Genomic DNA, 24,212 nt, shown 5'->3' with positions numbered 1-24,212 from the left:
ACCAAAAGCAAAGGCAACAAAGGCAAAATTAACAAGTAGGACTACATCAAACCAAAAAGATTGGGACTTCCCTGGTGGCGCAGTGGTTAAGAATCTGCCTGCCAATGCAGGGGACACGGGTTCAATCCGTGGTCCGGGAAGATCCCACATGCCGCGGAGCAAATAAGCCCGTGCGCCACAACTACTGAGCCTGTGCTCTAGAGCCCGCGAGCCACAACTACTGAAGCCTGTACACCTAGAGCCCATGCTCTGCAACAAGAGAAGCCACTGTAATGAGAAGCCCGCGCACCGCAAGGAAGAGTAGCCCCCGCTCACCACAACTAGAGAAAGCCCACGCGCAGCAACAAAGACCCAATGCAGCCAAAAATTAATTAATTAATTTTTAAAAAAAACACCCATTTCTCTTAAAAAAAAAAAACAAACCCAAAAGCTTCTGCACAGCAAAGGAAACCATCAACAAAATGAAAAGACAACCTACAGAATGGGAGAAAGTATTTGCAAATCACATATCTGATAAGGGGTTAATATCCAAAATATATTAAAAACTCACGTAACTCAATAGCAAAAAAAAAAGCAAACAATCTGATTAAAGAATGGGCAAAGAATCTGAACAGATATTCTTCCAAAGAAGACATACAAATGGCCAACAGGTACATGAAAACGTGCTCAACATCACTAATCATCAAGGAAATGCAAATCAAAACCACGAGATCACCTCACACCTGTTAGAACGGCTATTATCAACAATACAAGAAACAAGTGTTGGTGAGGATGTGCAGAAAACCCTTATACACTTTGGTGGGAATGTAAATTGGTGCAGCCACTACGAAAAACAGAATGGAGGGTCCTCAAAAAACTAAAAACAGAACTACCATATGATTCAGCAATTCCACTTCTGGGAATTTACCTGAAGGAAATAAAAACACTAACTCAAAAAGATATATACACTACCACATTTGCTGCATTATTTACAAAAGCCAAGACCTAGAAGCATCATAAGTGTCCATGAATAGATGAATGGAAAAAGGAAACGTATATATATATATATATATATATATATATATATATATACACACACATACATACACACACACACACACACACTGCAATATTATTCAGCTATAAAGAAAAGAAGGAAATCCCGCCATTTGTGACAACACGAATGGACCTCAAGAGCATTTATGTTAAGTGAAATAAGGCAGACAGAGAAAGACAAATACTGTATGATTTCATGTATGTGTGAAATCTAACAGAAAAGAAGGGAAGGAGAGAGGGAGAGAGGGAGATAGAGAGGGAGGGAGGGAGGGACGGAGGAAGGAAGGAAGGAAAAAAGGGAGGGAGGGAGGGAGGGAGGGAGGAAGGGAGGAAGGAAGGAAAGAAGGAAGGAAGGAAGGAAGGGAGAAACCAAACCTTCAATTCATACAGAGAACAGATTGGTGGTTGCCAGATGCAGGGGGTAGGAAATAGGTAAAATGGGTGAAGGTGGTCAAAAGGTACAAATTTCCAGTTATAAAATAAATATGTCCTGGGGTTGTAATGTACAACATGGTGACTATAGTTAATAATAGCATACTGTATATTTGAAAGTTGCTTTCAAATCTTAAAAGTTCTCACCACAAGAAAAAATTTGTTCATGTCTGGTAGTGGATGTTAACAAGACTTACTGTGGTGATCATTTTGCAATATATACATACATTATGTTGTACACCTGAAATTAATATGACATATGTCAATTACATCTCAATTTTTTTAAAAGTAATATTCTATCCAATCCCTTTTGTCATTTTTTTTTTTTTGCGGTACGCGGGCCTCTCACTGTTGTGGCCTCTCCCATTGCAGAGCACAGGCTCCAGACGCGCAGGCTCAGCAGCCATGGCTCACGGGCCCAGCCGCTCCACGGCATGTGGGATCTTCCCGGACCGGGGCACGAGCCCGTGTCCCGTGCATCGGCAGGCGGACTCTCAACCACTGCGCCACCAGGGAAGCCCTGCCATATCTTTTTTTAAAACTGTAGTATAGTTGATTCACAATGTTGTGTTAGTTTCACGTGGACAGCCAAGTGATTCAGTCATACATATATATCTATTCTTTTTCAGATTCTTTTCCATTATAAGTTATTACAAGATATTGAATATAGTTCTCTGTGTTATACAGAAGGTCCTTGTTGTTTATTTTGTATACAGTAGTGTGTATATATTAATTTTAAACTCCTAATTTATCCCTCCCCATCTTTCCCCTTTGGTAACCGTGAGTTTGTTTTTTTATGTCTGTGAGTCTATTTCTCGTTTGTAGATAAGTTCATTTTTAACTTTTTTTTTAAGATTCTACATATAAGTCATATCATATGATATTTGTCTTTCTCTGTTGACTTACTTCACTTAATATGATAATCTCTGGGTCCAGCCATGTTGCTGCAAGTGGCATTATTTCATCCCTTTTTATGGCTGAGTAATATTCCATTGTGTGTGTGTGTGTGTGTGTGTGTGTGTGTGTGTGTGTGTATACACACACACCACATCTTTATCCATTTATCTGTCAGTGGTCATTTAGGTTGCTTCCATGTCTTGGCTATTGTAAACAGTGCTGCTGTGAACATTGGGGTACATGTATCTTTTCAAATTAGAGTTTTCTCTGCATATATGCCCAGGAATGGAACTGGTGGATCATATGGTAACTCTATTTTTAGTTTTTTAAGTAATGGAGGTTCCTCTATACTGTTGTCAATTGTGGCTGCACCAATTTACATTCCCACCAACAGTGTAGAGGAGGGTGCCTTTTACTCCACACCCTCTCCAGCATTTATTATTTGTAGACTTTTTGATGATGGCCATTCTGACCGGAGTGAGGTGATACTTCATTGTAGCTTTGATTTGCATTTCTCTAGTTTTGATTTGCATTTCTCTAATAATTAGCAATTTTGAGCATCCTTCCATTTGTCTGTTGGCCATCTGTATGTCTTCTTTGGAGAAATGTCTATTTAGGTCTTCTGACCATTTTTTAATTGGGTTGGTTGTTGCCATATTTCATTCATTAGAAACAAGTCAATAAATCCAGCCCACACTCGGGGGGCAGGAGGAGTTGATTACAGAAGGGCCAAGCAGCAGAAATACTGGGAAACCACATCTAGACACATTACAGGTATTCCTCAGAGATACTGTGGTTAAGTTACAAACTGCAATAAAGCGAGTATTACAAAGCAAGTCCCTCAAAATTTTTGGTTTCCTAGTGCATGTAAAAGTTGCATCTGATGAAACTGTAAACTCACAGATGTTCAATGAGCCCAAGTAATTTAAAAAATATAAAGAAAACTAAAGGCAGTTTTTAATCAAATTGATTAAATCAAGTTGGTTTAATCTGAAAAACAGTCTAAGAAGAAAAATTATGCAGGATAACACAGATAAGAATGATAGCAAACTTCTTTGTGGAGACAGGGAAAGCCAGAAGAGGAGTGCCATCTTTGAAGCTCTGAAAGAAAACAATTTTAAGCTAAGATTCCATACTCATCAAAAATATCTTTCAAAAATGAAAGTGAGGGCTTCCCTGGTGGTGCAGTGGTTGAGAGTCCGCCTGCCGATGCAGGGGACACGGGTTTGTGCCCCAGTTCGGGAAGATCCCACATGCCGCGGAGTGGCTGGGCCCGTGAGCCATGGCCGCGGAGCCTGTGCGTCCGGAGGCTGTGCTCTGCAACGGGAGAGGCCACAACAGTGAGAGGCCCGTGTACCGCAAAAAAAAAAAAAAGAAAGTGAAATAAACACTTTTTTTAAAAGTTGTGTTTACACTATACTGTGGTCTATTAAGTGTGCAATAGCGTTGTCTAAAAATTGTACGTATCTTAATTTAAAAATACTTTATTGCTAAAAAATGCTAACCATCATCTGAGCCTTCAGCCAGTTGTAATCTTTTTGCAATAGTAATATCAAAGATCATTGACTGCAGATCACCATAACAAACATAATAATGATAAAAAGTTTGAAATATTGTGAGAATTATCAAAATATGACAGTGACACACAAAGTGAGCAAATGTTGTTGGAAAAATGGTGCCAACAGACTTTTTTGATGCAGGGTTGCCACAAACCTTCAACCTGTAAAAAACACCATAATGCATAGCGCAATAAAATGAGGAATGCCTGAATAGTGAGACTGCTGAAAACCAAAGGCAAAAAAAAATATATATATATATAATACCTTAAACAAAAAAAAAGATATGTCATTAGCAGATTCCACACTAAAGGAAATACTACAGGGGGTTCTGCAAGCAAAGGCAAAATAAGATAGAATCCTAAGAGATGCAGAAGAAATGAAGAACAAATACAATTTCAGAATACTGGAGTAAAGAGGGGCTCCCAAAACTCCCAAGGGAGCATGTGGGAGAAACATAGATTCTGGAATCAGAAATCAGAATGGAAGATGGCAGAGAAGGAAGACTCTGAGCTCACCTCCTCTCATGGACACACCAATATTACAACTACTTACAGAGCACTACTGATAAGAAAGATGGGACTCTACCAGAAAATTATCTTCTACAACTGATGATATAAAGAAGGAAGCACAATGAGATGGGTAGGAGGAATGGAGTTCTGATATAATCAAGTCCCATACCCCTGGGTGGGTAGCCCACAAACAGGAGGATAATTACAATTGCAGAGGTTCTCCCCAAGGAGTGAAGGTCTGAGCCCTGCACTGGGCTTCCCTGCACAAGGGTCCTACACTAGGAAGATGAGCACCCAGAATGTTTCACTTAGAAGGCCAGTGGGGCTTATTTTCAGGCGATCCAAAGGGCTGCGGGGAATAGAGACTCCACTCTTAAAGGGCTCACACAAAATCTCACATACTCTAGGACCCAGGGCAGAAGCAGTAACTTGAAAGGAGCCTGGACCAGACCTACCTGCTTATCTGGAGAGTCTCCCAGAGAGGCAGGAAGCAACTGCAGCTCACACTAGGCACACGGACACTGGCAGCATTTTAGGGAGCTTGTTCTACCACATGAACGCTGGTGCTGGTAAGCACCACTTTGGAATCCTCCCTCTAGCTTGTCAGCCTCAGGACCCAACCCCACACCTCACCTACCAGCTTGTAGGCACCAGTACTGGGATACCTCAGACCTGGCAACTACCCAGGCAGGGAAACAGCCACATCCACCAGCAGACAGGCTACCTTAAGACCCGCCTGAGCTCACAGCCACCACTGGACATGACCTTCTCCACCAGATGGCCTATGACCTGGCTCCACACACCAGTGAGCCAGCACTATCCCTAGGACCCCCTGGGCCCCATTCCTGCATACCAGCAGGCTGACACAGCCCCAGGAGGTCCTGGGCCCCAACTCTACCCACTAGCAGGCCAACACCAGCTCTAAGATACCTTGGACTCTTCAGCCAACCACTCCAGGAACCAGTCCCACTCACCAATAGGCTGGCATCAGCCTTAGGACACCCCAGAACCTGCAGTCAGCTGTGTCAGGAACCAGCCCCAATCATCTGGGAACACCAGTCTCACAAACACCCATGCCAGAAGCCAGCTGTGCTCACCAGTGAGCCAGCACTCGTCCCAGGACACCCTGGAGTTCCACAGCCAGCCACCTTGTGACTGGTCATGCCAATCAGAGTCTGGCAGCCTCTGCACAATGCAGGGCCTGGCAACCAACTGGACCAGGGCCAGCCACGCCTACCAGACCACCCACAATAGTCAGTCCACCACAGCTGAAGGACCCATGGAGCCCACATGGGGACACCCATAGGGCATATAGACCAGAGGGGACCAAGCTGCTGGGACACACAGAATGTCTCCAGAAAAAGCCATTCCACCAAAGTCAGGAAATATAACCAACCTACCAGATACACAGAAATAGCAAGTTAGGCAAAATGAGGCAACAGAGGAACATGGCCCAAATGAAGGAAAAAGATAAAACCAGAACTAAGTGAAGTGCAGACAGGCAATCCACCTAGTAAATAGTTCAAGGTAATGACCATAAAGATGATCAAAGAACTCAGTAGAAGAATGGATGAACAGAGTGAGGAGTTTAAAAACGAGTTAGAATACATAAAGGAAAATCAAAAGGAGCTGAAGAATACAGTAACTGAGATGAAATATATACTAGATGGAATCAACAGTAGATTAAATGATACAGAGGAATGGATCAGCAAGCTATAAGTCTGAGTAGTGCAAATCACTGAAGCTGAACCAAAAAAAAAAGCAAAAAGAATAAAAAGAAATGAGGACAATTTAAGAGATCTCTGGGACAACATCAATTGCAATAACATTCGCATTATAGGGGTCCCAAAAGGAGAAGAGAGAAAGAAAGGGGGTAGAGAGCATATCTGAACACATAATAGCTGAAAATCCCCCTAACGTGGGAAAGGAAACAGACATCCAGGTCCAGGAAGCACCAGAGAGTCCCAAATAGGATCAACCCAAAGAGGACCATACCAAGACACACTGTAATTACAATGGCAAAAATTAAAGATAAAAAGAGAATACTAAAAGCAGCCAGGGAAAAGCAACAAGTTACATACAAAGGAACTCCCGTAAGGCTATCAACTGACTTTTCAGCAGAAACTCTGCAAGCCAGAAGGGAGTGGCACAGGAGACACTGCTTTGGGAAACAACCCCGGTGTTCTCCTTACTTGCTGCAAGTAATAATAAATCCTTCCCTCTCCCAGAAAAAAAAAGGAGGCGGGGAGTGGCATAATATATTTAAAGTGATGAAAGGGGAAAATCTAAAACCAAGGACACTCTAACCAGCAAGGCTCTTGTTCAGATTTCATGAAGAGATCAAAAGCTTTATAGACAAGCAAAAGCTAAAAGAGTTCAGCACCACCAAACCAGCTTTACAAGAAATGTTAAAGGGATTTCTCTAAGCAAAAAAGAAAAAGCCACAACTACAGACATGAAAATTATGAAAGAAGAAAGCTCACTGGTAAAGGTAAATATACAGTAAAAGTAGAAAATCAACCACATACAAAGCTAGTAGGAAGGTTAAAAGACAAAAGCAGTAAAATCATCTATATCCACAGTTAGTAGTTAAGTGATACACAAAACAAAAAGATAAAAATATGATATCAAAAACAGTAATCATTGGGGGAGAGGAGTAAAAAATGCAGAGCTATTAAAATGTGTTTGAAATTAAGACAGCAGCAACTTAAAATAATCATATATATAAACCTCATGATAAACACAAACCAAAAATCCATAATAGATATACACAAAAAAGAAAAAGGAATCCAAACATAACACTAAAGCTAGTCATTAAATCACAAGGGAAGAGAACAAAAACAGAAAAACGTAACAAAAAAGAACTAAAAAACAACCCAAAACAATTAAAAGAATGGCAATATGTACATACCTACCAATAATTACTTTAAATGTAAAGGCACCAAATGATCCAATCAAAAGACAGAGGAGCTGAGTGGATACAAAAACAAGACCCATATATATGTTGCTTACAAGACACTCACTTTAGATCTACAGAGATACATAGACTGAAAGTGAGACAATGGAAAAGTATTCTGTGCAAATGGGAATCAAAAGAAAGCCAGGGTAGCAATACATATATCAGACAAAATAGACTTTAAAAACAGAGACTGTTAAAAAAGACAAAAAAGAACACTACATAATGATCAAGGGATCAAGCCAAGAAGAAGATAAAACAATTATAAATATATATGCAACCAACATGGGAGCACTTAAACACATGAAAAAGTACGAACAGACATAAAGGGAGAAATTGGCAGTAACACGATAATAGTAGGGGATTTTAACACCCCACGTACATCAATGGACAGATCATCCAGAAAGAAAATTAGTAAGGAAACACTGACCTTAAATGACACGTTAGACCAGATGAACTTAATAGATATATTTATATAGAACATTCCATCCAAGAGCAGCAGAATACATTCTTTTCAAGTACATATGGAACATTCTCCAGGGTACATCACATGCTAGGCTACAGAACAATTCTCAGTAAATTTAAGAAAATTGAAATCATATCAAGCATATTTTCTGACTATAACACTATGAGACTAGAAATCAACTACAAAGAAAAGAAAACTGCAAAAAACCAAACACGTAGAGGCTAAACAATAAGCTACTAAAAAAGGCGTCACTGAAGAAATTTTAAAAATACCTGAAGACACATGAAAAAAACCCCACAATGATCCAAAATCTATGGGACACAGCAAAAGTAGTTCTAACAGGGAAGTTTATAGTGATACAAGCCTATCTCAAGAAACAAGAAAAATCTCAAACAACCTAACCCTACACCTAAAGGAACGAGAGAAAGAAGAACAAACAAAATCCAAAGTCAGTAGAAGGAGAGAAATCATAAAGAACACAGCAGAAATAAACGAAATAGAGACTAAAAAGGCAACAGAAAGGATTAATGAAACTAAGAGCTGGTTCTCTGAATAGATAAACCTTTAGCTAGACACATCAAGAAAAAAAGAATGCCCAGATCAATAAAATCAGAAGTGAAAAAGAAGTTACACTGTCACCACAGAAATACAAAGGATTACAAGAGATTATTACAAACAACTATGTGAATAAAATGGACAACATAGATGAAATAGACAAATTCCTAGAAATGTACAATTTCACAAGATTGAACCAGGAAGAAATGGACAATCTGAGCAGACCAATTACCAGTAATGAAATTTCAATAATAAAAAAACTCACAACAAACAAAAGTCCAGGACCAGACGGCTTCACAGGTGAATTCTATCAAAAATTTATACAAGAGTTAACACCTATCCTTCCCAAATTGCTGCAAAAACTTGCAAAGGAAGGCAAATTCTGAACTCATTCTATAACGCCAGTATCACCTTGATACCAAATCCACACAAAGATCTCCCCCAAAAAGAAAATTATAAGCCAATATCACTGAAAAATATAGATACAAAAATTCTCAACAAGATATTAGCAAACTGAATTCAACAATACATTAAAAGGATGTATATACCATGATCAAGTGGGCTTTATTCCAGGGATCGTTCAATATCCACAAATCAATCAGTGTGACACACCACATTAACAAACTGAAGAATAAAAATCATACGATCATCTCAGTAGATGCAGAAAAAGCTTTCGACAAAATTCAACACCCACTTATGATAAAAACTCTCTAGAAAGTAGGCATAGAGGGAACCTACCTCAACATAATAAAGGCCATATAATGACAAACCCACAGCCACCATTGTTCTCAATGGTCAAAAACTGAAACCATTTCCTCTAAGATCAGGAACAAGACAAGGTTGCCCACTCTCACCACTATTTTTCAACATAGTTTTGGAAGTCCTAGCCACAGCAATCAGAGAAAAAAAAGAAATAAAAGGAATCCAAATCGGAAAAGAAGTAAAACTGTCACTGTCTGCAGATGACATGATACTATACATAGAGAACCCTAAAGATGCCACCAGAAAACTACTAGAGCTAATCAATGAATTTGGTAAAGTAGCAGGATACAAAATTAATGCACAGAAATCTCTCGCATTCCTATACACTAATGATGAAAACTCTGAAAGAGAAATTAAGGAAACACTCCCATTTACCATTGCAACAAAAAGAATAAAATACCTAGGAATAAACCTACCTAGGGAGACAAAAGACCTGTATGCAGAAAATTATAAGACACTGATGAAAGAAATTAAAGATAATACAAACAGATGGAGAGATATATTATGTTCCTGGAAAGGAAGAACGAACATTGTGAAAATGACTATACTACCCAAAGCAATCTACAGATTCAATGCAATCCCTATCAAACTACCAACAGCATTTTTCACAGAACTAGAACAAAAAATTTCACAATTTGTATGGAAACACAAAAGACCCCGAATAGCTAAAGCAATCTTGAGAAAGAAAAACGGAGCTGGAGGAATCAGGCTCCTGGACTTCAGACTATACTACAAAGCTACAGTAATCAAGATAGTATAGTACAGGCACAAAAACAGAAATAAAGATCAATGGAACAGGATAGAAAGCCCACAGATAAACCCACGCACATATGGTCACTTTATCTTTGATAAAGGAGGCAAGAATATACAATGGAGAAAAGACAGCCTCTTCAATAACTGGGGCTCAGAAAACTGGCCAGCTACATGTAAAAGAATGAAATTAGAACACTCCCTAACACCATACACAGAAATAAACTCAAAATGGATTAAAGACCTAAATGTAAGGCCAGATGCTATAAAACTCTTAGCGGAAAACAGAAGCAGAACACTCTATGACATAAATCACAGCAAGATCCTTTTTGAACCCCTCCTAGAGAAATGGAAATAAAAACAAAAATAAACAAATGGGACCTAATGAAACTTAAAAGCTTTTGCATAGCAAAGGAAACCATTAAAAAGACGAAAAGACAATCCTCAGAATGGGAGAAAATATTTGCAAACAGAGCAACTGACAAAGGAATTATCTCCAAAATATACAAGCAGCTCATGCAGCTAAACATCAAAAAAACAACTCAATCCAAAAATGGACAGAAGACCTAAAAAGACATTTCTCCAAAGAAGATATGCAGATTGCCAACAAACACACGAAAAGATGCTCAACATCACTAATCATTAGAGAAATGCAAATCAAAACTACAATGAGGTTCACCTCACACTGGGCAGAATGGCCATCATCAAAAAATCTACAAACAATAAATGCTGGAGAGGGTGTGGAGAAAAGGGAACCCTCTTGCACTGTCGGTGGGAATGTAAATTGATACAGCCACTATGGAGAACAGTACGGAGGTTCCTTAAAAACTAAAAATAGAATTACCATATGACCCAGCAATCCCACTACTGGGCATATACCCTGAGAAAACCATAATTCAAAAAGAGTCATGTACCACAATGTTCATTGCAGCACTATTTACAATAGCCAGGATATGGAAGCAACCTAAGTGTCCATGAACAGATGAATGGATAAAGAAGATGTGGTACATATATACAATGGAATATTACTCAGCCATAAAAATAAACGAAACTGAGTTCTCTGTAGTGAGGTGGATGGACCTAGAGTCTGTCACACAGAATGAAGTAAGTCAGAAAGAGAAAAACAAGTATCATATGCTAACACATATATATGGAATCTAAAAAGAAAAAATTGGTTCTGATGAACCTAGGGGCAGGACAGGAATAAAGACACAGATGTAGAAAACGGACTTGAGGACACGGGGAGGGGGAAGGGTAAGCTGGGAAGAAGTGAGAGAATAGCACTGACATATATACACTGCCAAATGTAAAACAGATAGTTAGTGGGAAACAGCTGTATCGCACAGGGAGATCAGCTCAGTGCTTTACGACCACCTAGAGGGGAGGGATAAGGAGGGTGGGAGGGAGATGCAAGAGGGAGTGGATATGGGGACATACGTATGCATATAGCTGATTCATTTTGTTATACAGCAGAAACTAACACAACACTGTAAAGCAATTATACTCCAATATAAATGTTAAAAAAAAAACATAGAAAACACAATGAAATAGCACCTCACACTTGTCAAAATGGCTATCATCAAAAAGACCACAGATGGGGCTTCCCTGGTGGTACAGTGGTTAAGAATCTGCCTGCCAATGCAGGCGACACGTGTTCGAGCCCTGGTCCAGGAACATCCCACATGCCACAGAGCAACTAAGCCCGAGCGCCACAACTACTGAGCCACAACTACTGAGCCTGCGCTCTAGAGCCCACGAGCCACAACTACTGAAGCCCGTGTGCCACAACTACTGAAGCCCGTGGGCCTAGAGCCCGTGCTCTGCAACAAGACAAGCCACTGCAGTGAGAAGCCCACGCACAACGAAGAGTAGCCCCCACTCGCTGTAACTAGAGAGAGCCCACGCGTAGCAAGAAGACCCAATGCAGCCAAAAATAATAAATAAATAAAATAAATTTTAAAAAGAAAAAAAAAGACCACAGATAGCAAATGTTGGCAAGGATGTGGAGGAAAGGGAACCTCTGTACACTGTTGGTGAGAATATAAATTTGTGCAGCCTCTGAGGAAAACAGTATTGAGGTTCCTTAAAAAACTAAAAATATATCATATGAGCCAGCAATTCCACTCCTGGGTACATATCCAAAGAAAACACTAATTCATAAAGATGCATGCAAACCACTGCTCACAACAGCATTATTATTATTTACAATAGTCAAGATATGGGAGTAACCTAAGTGTCCACAAACGAACGAATGGATAAAGAAGAACTGAGATACATACATATACATACACACACACATACATACTGCAATACTACTTAGCCATGAAAAAAGAATGAAATTTTGCCATTTGCAACAATATGGAAGGATCTGGAGGGTATTATGCTTAGTGAAATGAGTCAGAGAAAGACAAATACTGCATTTTATCACTTACATGTGGAATCTAAAAAAACAGACTAGTGAATATAACAAAAAGAAAGAGACTCACAGTTAGAGAGAACAAACTAGTGGTTACCAGTGGGTACAGGGAAGGGGGGAGGGCAAGATAAGGGCATGGGATTCAGGGGGCTCCCAACTATTATGTACAAAATAAATAAGCTACAAGGATATACCATACAGCACAGGGAACATAGTCAATATTTTATAATAATTTTAAATGGAGTATAATCTATAAAAATTTTCAATCACTTCATTGTACATCTGAAACTAATATAACACTGTAAATCAACTATACCTCAATAAAAAATAAACTTAATTTCAAAAAAGAAATCAGAATGGCTTTAGATTTTTTCAACAGTAAATCTGAAGGCAAAAAGAAAATGGAGCAAAACTGCAGTGGCATTTTCTGGAGAGCTCAACAAAAATATTCTGAAATTAATCTGGAAAATAAATGTGAAAAATAGTTACAGGAAAGAAAAAGGAAGATAGTGGATATAAGAGCAAGGTAGAAGGACTTGCCTTACCATACTAAAATATATTACTAACCATAATAATTTTTTAGAAGTGTAGTACCTACACAGCATTTAACATACCAAATCTAAAATTAAAATATGAAAAAAAAGAAGGGATGAAGCAATATTAAAATCAAGTTTGGGCTTGCTCAAAAGGTACAAATAAGGTTAAAAAGATATAAGGATGGTGTAACAGGTGGTTGTTTACTCACAGAATGAAAAAGTGGAAAAATTCAGAAATAAGGTGTGTTCAAATAGCGCGGTACTATGAGAACACCCAAAGAGTTAAATTTAAATAAGGAAATAGTATCACTGTGAAAGAATATGTGAACATGAATAAAGATTATACCGAAGGAAAAAAAAAAAAACAATGGAACCATGATTTTTAAATTCCAAGGGAAAACTATCTCCAAACTCAAATTTTATGCCCAAACTAAGGTAAAATAAAGAGATTTCAAACATGTAAGAGCTCAGAAACAAGAGAGTAAACCAGGCAGAAGTCGTCATGGGATCGAACTACAGGATACCTGTGGTGAGAGGGAAAGGGAGTCGTCGCCACAGTGAAGGGGAATCCCAGACAGTAACTATCAGCTACGCTGGAGAGCAACCAGTCCAGTGTCACTGAACACTCTCCCTAGTCAATACCAATCAAATTGCCAATTGACTTTCTGTCTTATTTTCACTAAATTATTCAAAGTTTCACACGAAGGAGTAAGGGGGGGTACAGAATAAAAATTCTGAAAACAGAATTCCTTGACAAATAATAAAACCTAATAAAACTGCAATAATTAAAACAGTATCACACTGGTTTGAACCAGTGGTTCAAAATGAAATATTCAGAAATAAATCCAAGTATTTTAGCATTTGATAGTGATTTAAATCTAAAGAAAAATGTTTTTCAATAAATTGTGTAACGGTACCTAAACAATCATTATGATCCTAACATCACACCAAGTTCCAGAAGGTTTAAAACACTGGAAATTAAAACAAGTAGACCTTTCTAAGTAGAAAAACAAAGACAATAACCATAAAGAAAGAGAGTGAATTTCAAGACATCTATTTTTATGTAATAAACATTCTTGAACACTTTCTACAGGCTAGGAATAAACTACGTCTGGGTGTACCATGTGAGAGAAAGAGAGATGGTCCCCACTATCAAGGAGAGAGTGTCTAGGAGAGACAAAATAAATAATTACAAATTCAGTCAAAAAGGTCTGAGTCTTCCTTAGCCTCTCTCTTTCTCTCACACTCCACCACCCAGTTGGGAAATTGACTGAACGCTACTTTGAGAACATATCCAGAGGCCAACCCCTTCTCACCACCTTTACTGCTGCCACCCCCTCATTTCTCCACTGGATTATTACAAGAGCTTCCTGGCTGGTCTCCCCACTTCTACCCCATCCCACCAAACCTATTCTCCACGCAGTAAGTAACAAGAGGGATCCTTTCACAACTCAAGTCACATTGTGTCACTCCTTGGCTACAAGCCCTATGTTTCACTCACACTAAAACCGAAACTCTTGACAACAGACTTACAAAGTTCTATATCCTCAGCTCTTCCTTCCAACTACTCCATCCTTCCACTGCCCTCACCTCACTTGCTCTGCTCTAGCCACCCTGGCTTCCCTGCTGCTCCTTGAAGAGCCAGACATATTTCTGGCTTAGGCCTTTACCTCAGCTGTCCCTCTAACAAGAATTCCCTTAGCCCAATTATTTACCTGGCTAACTCCTTCACCTGTTCCAAGTGTTGGTTCAAATGAGCTTGACATGTTACTGAAATGACAGCTCTCTCCCCTCTCCATCCCACCCCTAGTACTCCTGATCTCTCCTACCCTGTGTTCTATCTTTTCTTTCCTCCATACCTCTTATCACTTCTAGTACCCTATACAATTTACTTATCATGCTTATTATTTACTATTTATCTCACCTGACTACAATGCAAACTCCATGAGGAGAGGGATCTTTGTTTTGCTAACTGATAAGTTCCAAAACTCTGGTACAAACTGGAGCGCTATACATATATGTTGATGGAATGAATGAATTTATCAGATAAGCAAAGATTATAAGCTTGGTAACACCCAGTAGTTATACATAGCTGGTGAGAAAATAAACTAAGTAAATTTTCTAGAGGGTAATCGGTCAATATATATTTAAACATCTTATTATAGTAAATATTTCAAGTCTTTAAAATGTTCGACCTTTTCATTAAGTAATTCCACTTCTAGGTACACAACCTAAAAAAATCATAGATGCACACAGATTTATGTATAAGACAGGATTTCATGTAACGATTACAAATTATACACATCTATATTTACTACAGTAAATATTTACTAGAGTAATACACTTAAACAAGAACTCAGGGTAGGTGTATATTAAACCAAGTCGTCGTAACCAGAGACTTACATACATTCCTCCTCAGTCTAAGTGCAGCAGGTCTCTATTCAGATGCCTATCCTGGTAGGACTCACAGAAAGAGCACATCAATTCAGCATTCTCAATCTATTCTACAATATAAAACCCAAACGGAACAATGGCTTATCTGTATTTATTACCAGCTATTACTGAACTTCTCAGAAAATTGTTTGTTAAACGTAGATGCCACCATCCACTCACATGATGTCCAGCACAGAATCATTCCGAATGACCTTATGGGAGACATCAGCTAGCAGGAAAAGACCTCCATCTGTCCTCCGGATGCTAGCTGCATAGCCTGGCCAGATCTGCAATCTGAAGACATACGTGGCCTTTATGCTGGGGTTCTAAAAGAACCACAGATATTTCCATGCCTCCATTTGAGGCAATACTTTGAGCAGATACTGCCCCTCCCCAATAACAATGAGAAAGCAACAGGAAACAAATTAAGTCAACATCATTGTGAACTTACTGAAAACCTAAATTATGGAAAATAATTAACTCATAAACTGTACTCACTATCATAAAATACTAATATGGTGATTGCAATGAAAAATTTATTTCCAGAACATTCAAAAGTGAGGAAGACGAAAACACCACCAACCTGTGTTGCTGTAGTACCATAGCACTTGTAGGGTCAAAGAAGTTTCTCCCCACCAGCTTCATATCTAAAAGTTTCATTACCCTGAAATAAAGAGCAAGAATGGGTTTTCTAGTAGAAGAATTAAAAATAATTAAGTTCAATTGCTCTTAGCTACATTTTCCTTTGAAAGCCTAAAAGAGCAGAAATGTTGATGCTCTTTGCACAATATAGCTTTTATGCTGAGAACACTCTTGCCAAAAGAAAAATAAAAATTACCAAAGTATTTATCTTGCAGTATATGCAACCGACTGCAGCTTTTTCTGCTAACTAGGTAACCAAAAATCAAGTTGACTTCCCAAGCTCGATTTACATTACTTTTCCCCATTAACTAAAAAGAGCACAAGAAAGTCCATTTCTGGGCTTCCCTGGTGGCGCAGTGGTTGAGAGTCCGCCTGCCGATGCAGGGGACACGGGTTCGTGCCCTGGTCCAGGAAGATCCCACACGCCGCGGAGCGGCTGGGCCCGTAAGCCATGGCCGCTGAGCCTGCGCTCCACAACGGGAGAGGCCGCAACAGTGACAGCCCCGCGTACCGCCAAAAAAAAAAGTCCATTTCTAAATTTGTGACTATCAGTCAGGCTTAGGAAGTTATGTTTGTTCCTGGCAGTTCAGCTGACTAAGTAGAAATCAGGTTCTATGTTTCATTTTTAAAAAGGTGGTTTGGGAATAACAGTTTTATGAAAATTTGGGAGTCTTCAGAAAAGTTAAAAAATTATGAGCTGTCTGTATCCAAAAATTCAAAGGACTGGGAAAAATTCTAGCAAAAATTTTTACATGCTACCTCTTCAAGTAGCCCCATCACTGACACCATTAAATATGTACCATAAACATTTGCTTTTAAAGTTCCTGAATGAATGGAAGGAAACCAGCCCCCTCTGTCCAGCTACTTCAAACCTACTTTCATATACCCAAATCTGGACAATCACTTGAGATAACTTTTAATAAGTTAGCCTTAATGTCATCCATTTATTTATTAGATGTTTCCAAACTCATCTATATACGCACTGTATTTTAATACCATCCAAGCTTCCTGAAGAGCTCTGTTACAAATACAAGACTGAGGTTAAAGAAAATAAGACTTCAGCCGTTTCTCACCGACGGAAAACAACATTGTAGAACGGAATGCACAAGTCAGAACAGGGCTCCAGGATCTTTGTCAACTGAATCTTAATGATGATCTCGGCACTGTCAGTTTTCCTTTGACTTTTTAACTCAAGAACCTAACAAATAAACATATGCAAGTAAAGAGAAATTACAACACTACCAAGCGCTAATCTAATCCAACTGTGTTCTAGAACACTATAATATCTTAAACATGTTTTATTCTTTACTGTTACTTTGCTGTCCACACTAGACAAAATCACAGCATGACAAGTAGGACTTATGAAAGGATTTGGTAAGAGAAACCCAATGGAGAACTAGCAATAGAGCCCTTCGAATTTGCAATCTTGAATATTCTTTGTCACTAAGGTCAAAGGCTTCCAACCACTCCTCTTAAGAGAGAAGGGACTAGAAAGAACTCAGATGTAAAAGTTTCTCAGTTTGCAATTTCTTTGTTATGGAGAAGTCTGCCTTTCCTCTCAGAATAGGAAAGTACAACTCAAATGTTCAGGGACACTATGATTTCCCACCACCCGTGCTTTGCCCCCAAGTGCACTTCCAATTTGGTCTCACTTGTTTTAGCTTAACAGGCAGATAGAGAATGGATCCATCGAAAGCAGTGATGTTTCCGGTGACAGCTTGATGGTCCTTCAACATGCCAAACTTCATGCTTTTGCACTCCACATTGGGGCTAGAAAATAATAAAGAGGATTTTATTTCAGCTTGACTTTACAGCTGTGTGGTAGGTCTGTTAGAGATGCAGTCACTTATGACTACTGCTCCATCTAGTGGTCATATTAAAATACTGAAATACATCTGACTAAAAAAAGAACTCTGACCCAAGGATACTGGCTCACAGAAAATAAAAATGATCCATAATTCCACCACCCAAACACAACTGCCTTATCATGTCAGTGTACATTCTTCGAGAGTTTAGACCAGAGGGTCAGAAAACTTTTATGGAAAGACTTTACACGTCATATGGTCTCTGCTACAACTATTCAACTCTGCTAACATAGCACAAAAGCCTCGTAGACAATACGTAAACCAATAAGTATGGCTATGTTCCAGCAAAACTTTATTACAAAAACAGGCAGTGGGCCAGATTTGCCCAGCAGGCCTACCACAGTTTGCTAATCCCTGCTCTAGCATCTACAGAAATATACACTTTTAAAAATATATTTTTAAAAAACATAGGATTTTACTCTAACCATTTTTCACTCACAGCAATTTCAACTTTTTATCAATTCACTGTCACAAATCTTACAGCTTTGAAAAAGTCCAGTAGCTACTTTGTACAATGACTGTCCCAACAGATCACAGTAACACACAACCTATTCTACAACTTCGAAGTTTAAACAAATCCAAGGCTAAAAAGGGTCAAGCATGTTCAAGTACATGAAGAAAGATAACATCAACAAAAAAATCAAGCGGTAATCCAATACAGTCATCGCCAAAACTAAGCACTCACATGCTAACATCACATTCCAAAATGCTTCTTCTAAAAAATTCACACATACATGGCATTATGCCCAAGACACTATATTTAAATTTGTGTTTTTAGAGCCCCATGATGTCAAGGAAGCTACAGGATGACCAGTCACGGTAATACATCCTCTCAGTATTCTCTCATCCTCTTCACATTGTGGCTTCAAAGGTCTGCATCTACAATCTCGAAATTTATAGAATCCATGTCTTCTCCAGAGCCTGGTCAATGCAGAGACCCGTGAGGAGTCTCACACTCCTTTCTGTTTCATTATCAGTTGTCAATCCATTTCCAGAGCAAGTACTCTTCCCTCTCATTAACACCCATCTCCATCCCTTACATTCCAGAACAGGCCCATTCCCACCACCTTCCCCTCTTGCTAGTTCAATTTCACCCGGTTTCCTGACTCCTTCTCTTCACTTGTCATGTGTTCACGTCCAGTTTCCTACCTCACCGAAACCTTTAAAGCAATTATCATTCCATTTCTCATTCCTCTTACATACTTTTAAAATAAGTGGCCAATCCACTGGCTATTTCTCATGGTCCAGGCTCTCCTTTGTTCTTTTAGTCTCATTTTTTCCCCATAACACTAATAAAGCTACTAGAAAATCACCAAGGGTGCCTCTTGAAAGCAAATTCAACAACTTTTTTCCCTGTGGCCAAAGTCAACCACCTCTCCCTCATTCAAATGGGTCCTTCTTTCTGGCTTTATAACCCTGTCTTCAGGGTATTGTTCCCCTAACTGTTCCTTTCTTCTCTCTTTCATTCCACTTCTTCTTCTTGTACCAATTAATAGCTGTGCTTCAAAAATTTAGTCTTCCATCTTCCTTTTTCTCCATAAATATTCTAGAACACTCATTTATTTTCACAATTCCAGCTAATAACCTTCAGTTAATGGCTCTCCTGAGATTTTAAAAAAGAACACAGACTAATATAAATTCTTAACTTTTAAATAAGTATGATAAATCCTAAAGTTACTGATATAAAATTAAAGTTATTTTCTCTGGTTTTTTCACCCTCAAGTTTAACCCTAGACTATCACTGGTGAGCCATCAAATGCTGGTATAGCACTCATGCAGGGAGGATCCAGGTATTGTGGGGTGTGTTTTTGATACCACTGTGGGGGGGGGGGGTCTCTTTAAGAAGAGGAATACAAAACTACAGATACAAGATAAGTTAAAAAGGTTATGAAGGGGTCTATGCAAGTAAAAGGCCCTGAACTTAAGTTTCATTAACTTTACAGAAAATCCACCTCTAATCTCATGCATAAAATTGCACCTATTAAGTTAAAATCTGGATTGGTAATATAGCTAAACACACACAAAAAATGTTAACTTTAAATTTATTGCAAGGATATGAATATATGAATTACTGTAGGGGGAGCTGCATCAGGAGTTATACACAAAAAACAATTCAGTTATTCCTGTGGAACTATTTCATTACTGTTCTCTAAGAAGTGAACAATATAGGGGGGAAAAAAGCTGTGAATACCTGAAAGTCACATGATATTGATAAACTGCTTCATTACGACACTGTATTTTGATAAGGTTCAATCCCAAAGATTGAGGTGTTCCTTTCGATCCTTGCTTCACAAAAGGCTCTCTAGAAAATAAAAATAAAAAACAAAAGCACCCACATATGCCAAAAACAAACAAATAATCCATGTCACAAAAATGCAAAGAAAGAAAAGGAAAGGAAAGATAGATTGGGGGAAGTAGTATTTCACACTTTGCTTACAGGTACACAGACCAAGAATCAAGACATACAAAAGAAGCTTTGAAAGTCAGAAGGTAAATTCTTAGCAATCTCTAATTAGAGAAGCAAGGTCACCCTATTTGTCCTAGTAATATCACTAGAATAACTAGGCCAGCTAACTAAGAACATAAAAATTAGTTCTATAGAGAAAAATGAACTGCTGCAATATATTTCCTAGATAATTTCCTTATCTTCAACATGACAAAGAATTATCTATGTCTGAATTGGGAAGGAAATGAAAAGCCATGAGTAGACTCTAGATAAATACATACTATCATCACTAACCCCATTTCACCTCATCAGGAATTGCCCCACCTCTCTGTCATTCTCCCCACTGGCAAAAATCAAAACAACCCTGCAGTACCTACCACCCAAGGAGGACTTTAGACACAACAGAACAGAGTTTGCAATACTATGCGAAGGCCTCCTCCACATCATCACCAAGCAGGGATGGCAGCACTCCTGACTTACTTTTCCTTGTGTTCTGCAGTCCCAAGTGGTGGGCAATCCAGAGAGTGCAGTGGGGCTGGGGTCAGAGGTGGCTGAGATGACAGCTGGGCAGGATCCTGAGAATTCAGGCTGAGAGCACCGGGAGCCTTGTATACTCCTCTGCCTATACCACCAGCTGCTCTTCCCATCGGTAATAAAAAGGCATCCAAATTCCCTCTTCCAAGCGTTCTGAAATGTTGAAAAGAGGCAAATCAGAACTTTCTCAATCATGCTTCTATCTATGCCCTATCTAAATGAGTCCCCCAGATCTATATTCTCTTCCTGGAGGAGTCAGCAAAAGGGACCCAAGTATTGGGATTCTCTCCAAATCCAATATGCTAACATGACTTATTCATCAATTGTTATTAATATTGACTCTCAGGGCCAACTTCCACAGCAGAAATTGAGATGGAAGTTTGACCCACCTGGGTTAAAGAACCACTACCACCAGGCTGAATTCTTAAGAGGGCAAACAGGGTGGTGAACTGTGCAGTGGAGTACTGCTTTTACCCTCGTCCAAAGACTGACTGCATCAGTAGCTGCTGACTACTCTTGGAAAATACCCATTCTTACCATGAAACCATGCATTGTTTCTTTGTGAGATAATACAACCCACTTTAGAGTTTCTCTCTGGACTTACAGATATTTCATCTGAATTTGATGGCTACCCAAGAAGGCAACTTTACCCACCTACTCCAACCAACGGAGGCCTCTGCCATCTTGCTATCTCCAGATGCCAACACTGAAGGATCCAGAAAAGTGGGATGGGGTGCTTCTTTGTCCTTGCGTGCCATACTGGTAGACAAGCCTCGACCTAAAATGCCTCTACCTAAACGGAAGAGTCAAACCCCAGCTGTAATCGTGAGCTGAACATTTTATAAAGTACAGTAATTTTTCTGAAGATAAACTGTGTGAATTTAAGAACAAAGCAGTCATATATAACACCACGTTTTCTCAAGTTAGTCTTCCACATACCTAAAGGAGGCATTTCCTGTTCCACAGGGGTCCGGGACACTGTTTCAAGGCCCAGTCCTCGGAACATTGAGACCAAACCCATAGATTCCTATAGAAAGCCAAAGAATAAAGTTATTCTAAGATGTAGTTTAAAACCTCAATCTTGGTTTTCTTCAAGTCTTGGTAAATAATAAATAATAAAAAATAAATAATAAAAATCATAATAAAAATAAATTAAAAAATAAATAATAAAAAAATAAATAATAAAAATAAATTTAAAAAAATAATAAAAATCATCCACTTCAAATTCTATAAATGTTACAAGAATAAAAATACCTTATAAAAATTGTTTAAATCCTTATGGTCTTAAAAAAAACACTTCTGTCGGACTTCCCTGGTGGCACAGTGGTTAAGAATCCACCTGCCAATGCAGGGGACACGGGTTCGATCCCTGGTCCGGGAAGATCCCACATACCGTAGAGCAACTAAGCCCATGCGCCACAACTACTGAGCCTGTGCTCTAGAGCCCACGAGCCACAACTACTGAAGCCTGCACACCTAGAGCCTGTGATCCGCAACAAAAGAAGCCACCGCAATGAGAAGCCCACGCACCACAACAAAGAGCAGCCCTCGCTCGCCGCAAATAGAGAAAGCCCGTGCACAGCAACGAAGACCCAACGCAGCCAAAAATAAATAAATTTATGTAAAACAAAAAACAAAACACTTATGTCATATTAGGTTTTCAAGCATAAACAGTTGCAGTTCATGATTTGATATACAGTATAACAAATGCAACAGAATTATTTTTCTAGTTCATTTCCTGTACACCTAAGGTAAGAGAGAACAAGTGTACTGGCTAATAAATTTTCCAAAAAAATGGATCATTTAAGGGTATCAGAATTTTGGTTTTTTTAAAAATAACCTCAACAAAACTTGCTACTGTCTTCCTGTAGCAGTCTTGGAAGTTTACTACTGTTACACCAATTAGAGTTGCCACATATAGACTCAAGCAATCCATTTGAGTAAAAATACAGGATTACTGTCAATTATGTTTCTTCTTACAGAACGTTACATCTGACATTGTCAACCTACTTAAAATTGTCATAACTGCACTATTAGATTCTTCCTGTATTTGCTAACTCTTTATTCTTTGAGATTAATTATAGACAAATACCATTCTTAAAATTACTACATAATTAGGAGATTAAGAATGCATGTCCATGCGAGTATACACACAGCACTAACAATAGCTGAAGATCCTCTTTTTCCTTAAGATTCAGGCAAAGAGCCTTCTGAAAGAAACCATTCTTAACAATTATGACCTTAGAGGCAAGAGTGGCTGCTAATACCATAGAGTCAAACCCAGAGTGGAAATCTAAACACTCACAAAAAAACAAAAGACTGTACCTTTAAACCTATCATTTATGTATGTATATATTTATATTTATAGAAGCTAGAGAACTAAGGCATTTACCCAGGTCCATCTAACATTCATTACGAGGCCCTTTTTCTAGACTTTCAACTGAAGAATTTGAAATATATTCCAAGAGGCAACCACTTGTTCAAGGGAAAAAAAAACAAACCCTTGCTTCCCAGTTTCCTAAGTACCTTGAAATCCCTTATCTGCCCTAATGAAAAGCTGTGTGCTGCTACTATGTATGCAGACACGGTCTTACCTTTTGCACTGGCCCACTCTGTGGGCCTGGCTCCTCTCGCTTTTCAAATACATGGCCTCTGCCTGCAGGTCCTGCCCTGCCCAGAGCTGGGTCCAAAGGTTTTGGAGCCTGTTGCCAAGAGCCCGGCATCCGAACATACTGAGATGGGTGCACAGGAGACGGGCCCCTGAAGGGTGGTCGGACAGGATCCATTGCAAGGCTGCAGAGGACACAGGTGTCAATCTGTTCTGGTTAATTATTTGCCATCATTTTATAATTTAAATGATTCCCAATTGTTTTCCTTTTCCTTCAAGACAGATTCACAAAGCATTAAGAAAAAAAAAATAGCTACTTTGGATCAGACCAGTGATACAACCAGCCTCTTAACTTCAAAAGCTTCTGTTTAGCACAGAATATTCTAAACACTCTCCATCAGCAATCTCTTAAAGGCCAAGCCCTCCTTGAATTTACTTATATTTTCTACCCAAACGGCCTCTTACAGAACTCAGTCCTGTAAGTTAACTACCAGTTGTAGACGGAAACGCTTTTTATGTATGGGCATGATTTTGCTTTGTAAGTAAGTTTATAGTTAACATAGCCATATCATAAAATTTTTTTGTCCATAAATATTTATGGGTTTTGCTTCGTTTTGGGTCACTCTTTCTTCTACCAGAGTCCTAATATTTTTCCAGTCTATTTTCACATTAAACTTTTCCATCTCCTCCTTGGTTCCTTAGCTGCTTCTCTGAATCTTTATCCAATTCCTCTCTATAAAACTCTTCTTTCAAACTCTACCAGAACTGAGGTCTCCAGGGTACAGACCCTTTCTGGTTTGAGCCTATGATT

At 39.0% G+C, this 24,212-nt stretch overlaps 1 protein-coding gene across 2 annotated transcripts in view; it reads right to left on the bottom strand.

The window, feature by feature from the left end:
* PIWIL2 (piwi like RNA-mediated gene silencing 2) overlaps positions 1-23,582 on the bottom strand; it is a gene marked incomplete at its 5' end in the record, with an annotated part of 86,461 nt that extends 62,879 nt beyond the window's left edge. The window contains 9 exons of one of the 2 annotated variants that reach the window (XM_082842249.1): positions 15,487-15,593; positions 15,883-15,970; positions 17,022-17,146; positions 17,601-17,718; positions 20,005-20,115; positions 20,740-20,946; positions 21,448-21,582; positions 21,729-21,820; positions 23,388-23,582. In XM_082842249.1, coding sequence (XP_082698375.1) covers positions 15,487-15,593; positions 15,883-15,970; positions 17,022-17,146; positions 17,601-17,718; positions 20,005-20,115; positions 20,740-20,946; positions 21,448-21,582; positions 21,729-21,820; positions 23,388-23,579 — 1,175 coding nt within the window. The remainder of the gene's footprint in view (positions 1-15,486; positions 15,594-15,882; positions 15,971-17,021; positions 17,147-17,600; positions 17,719-20,004; positions 20,116-20,739; positions 20,947-21,447; positions 21,583-21,728; positions 21,821-23,387) is intronic. The other variant, XM_082842248.1, reaches the window with a different exon arrangement.
* Between the last annotated feature and the right edge of the window lie 630 nt (positions 23,583-24,212).

This window comes from Leucopleurus acutus, assembly GCF_964270905.1.
Source record: "Leucopleurus acutus genome assembly, chromosome: 7".
Taxonomy (NCBI): Eukaryota; Metazoa; Chordata; class Mammalia; order Artiodactyla; family Delphinidae; genus Leucopleurus; species Leucopleurus acutus.
This window is presented reverse-complemented; position numbering and strand designations above follow the sequence as displayed.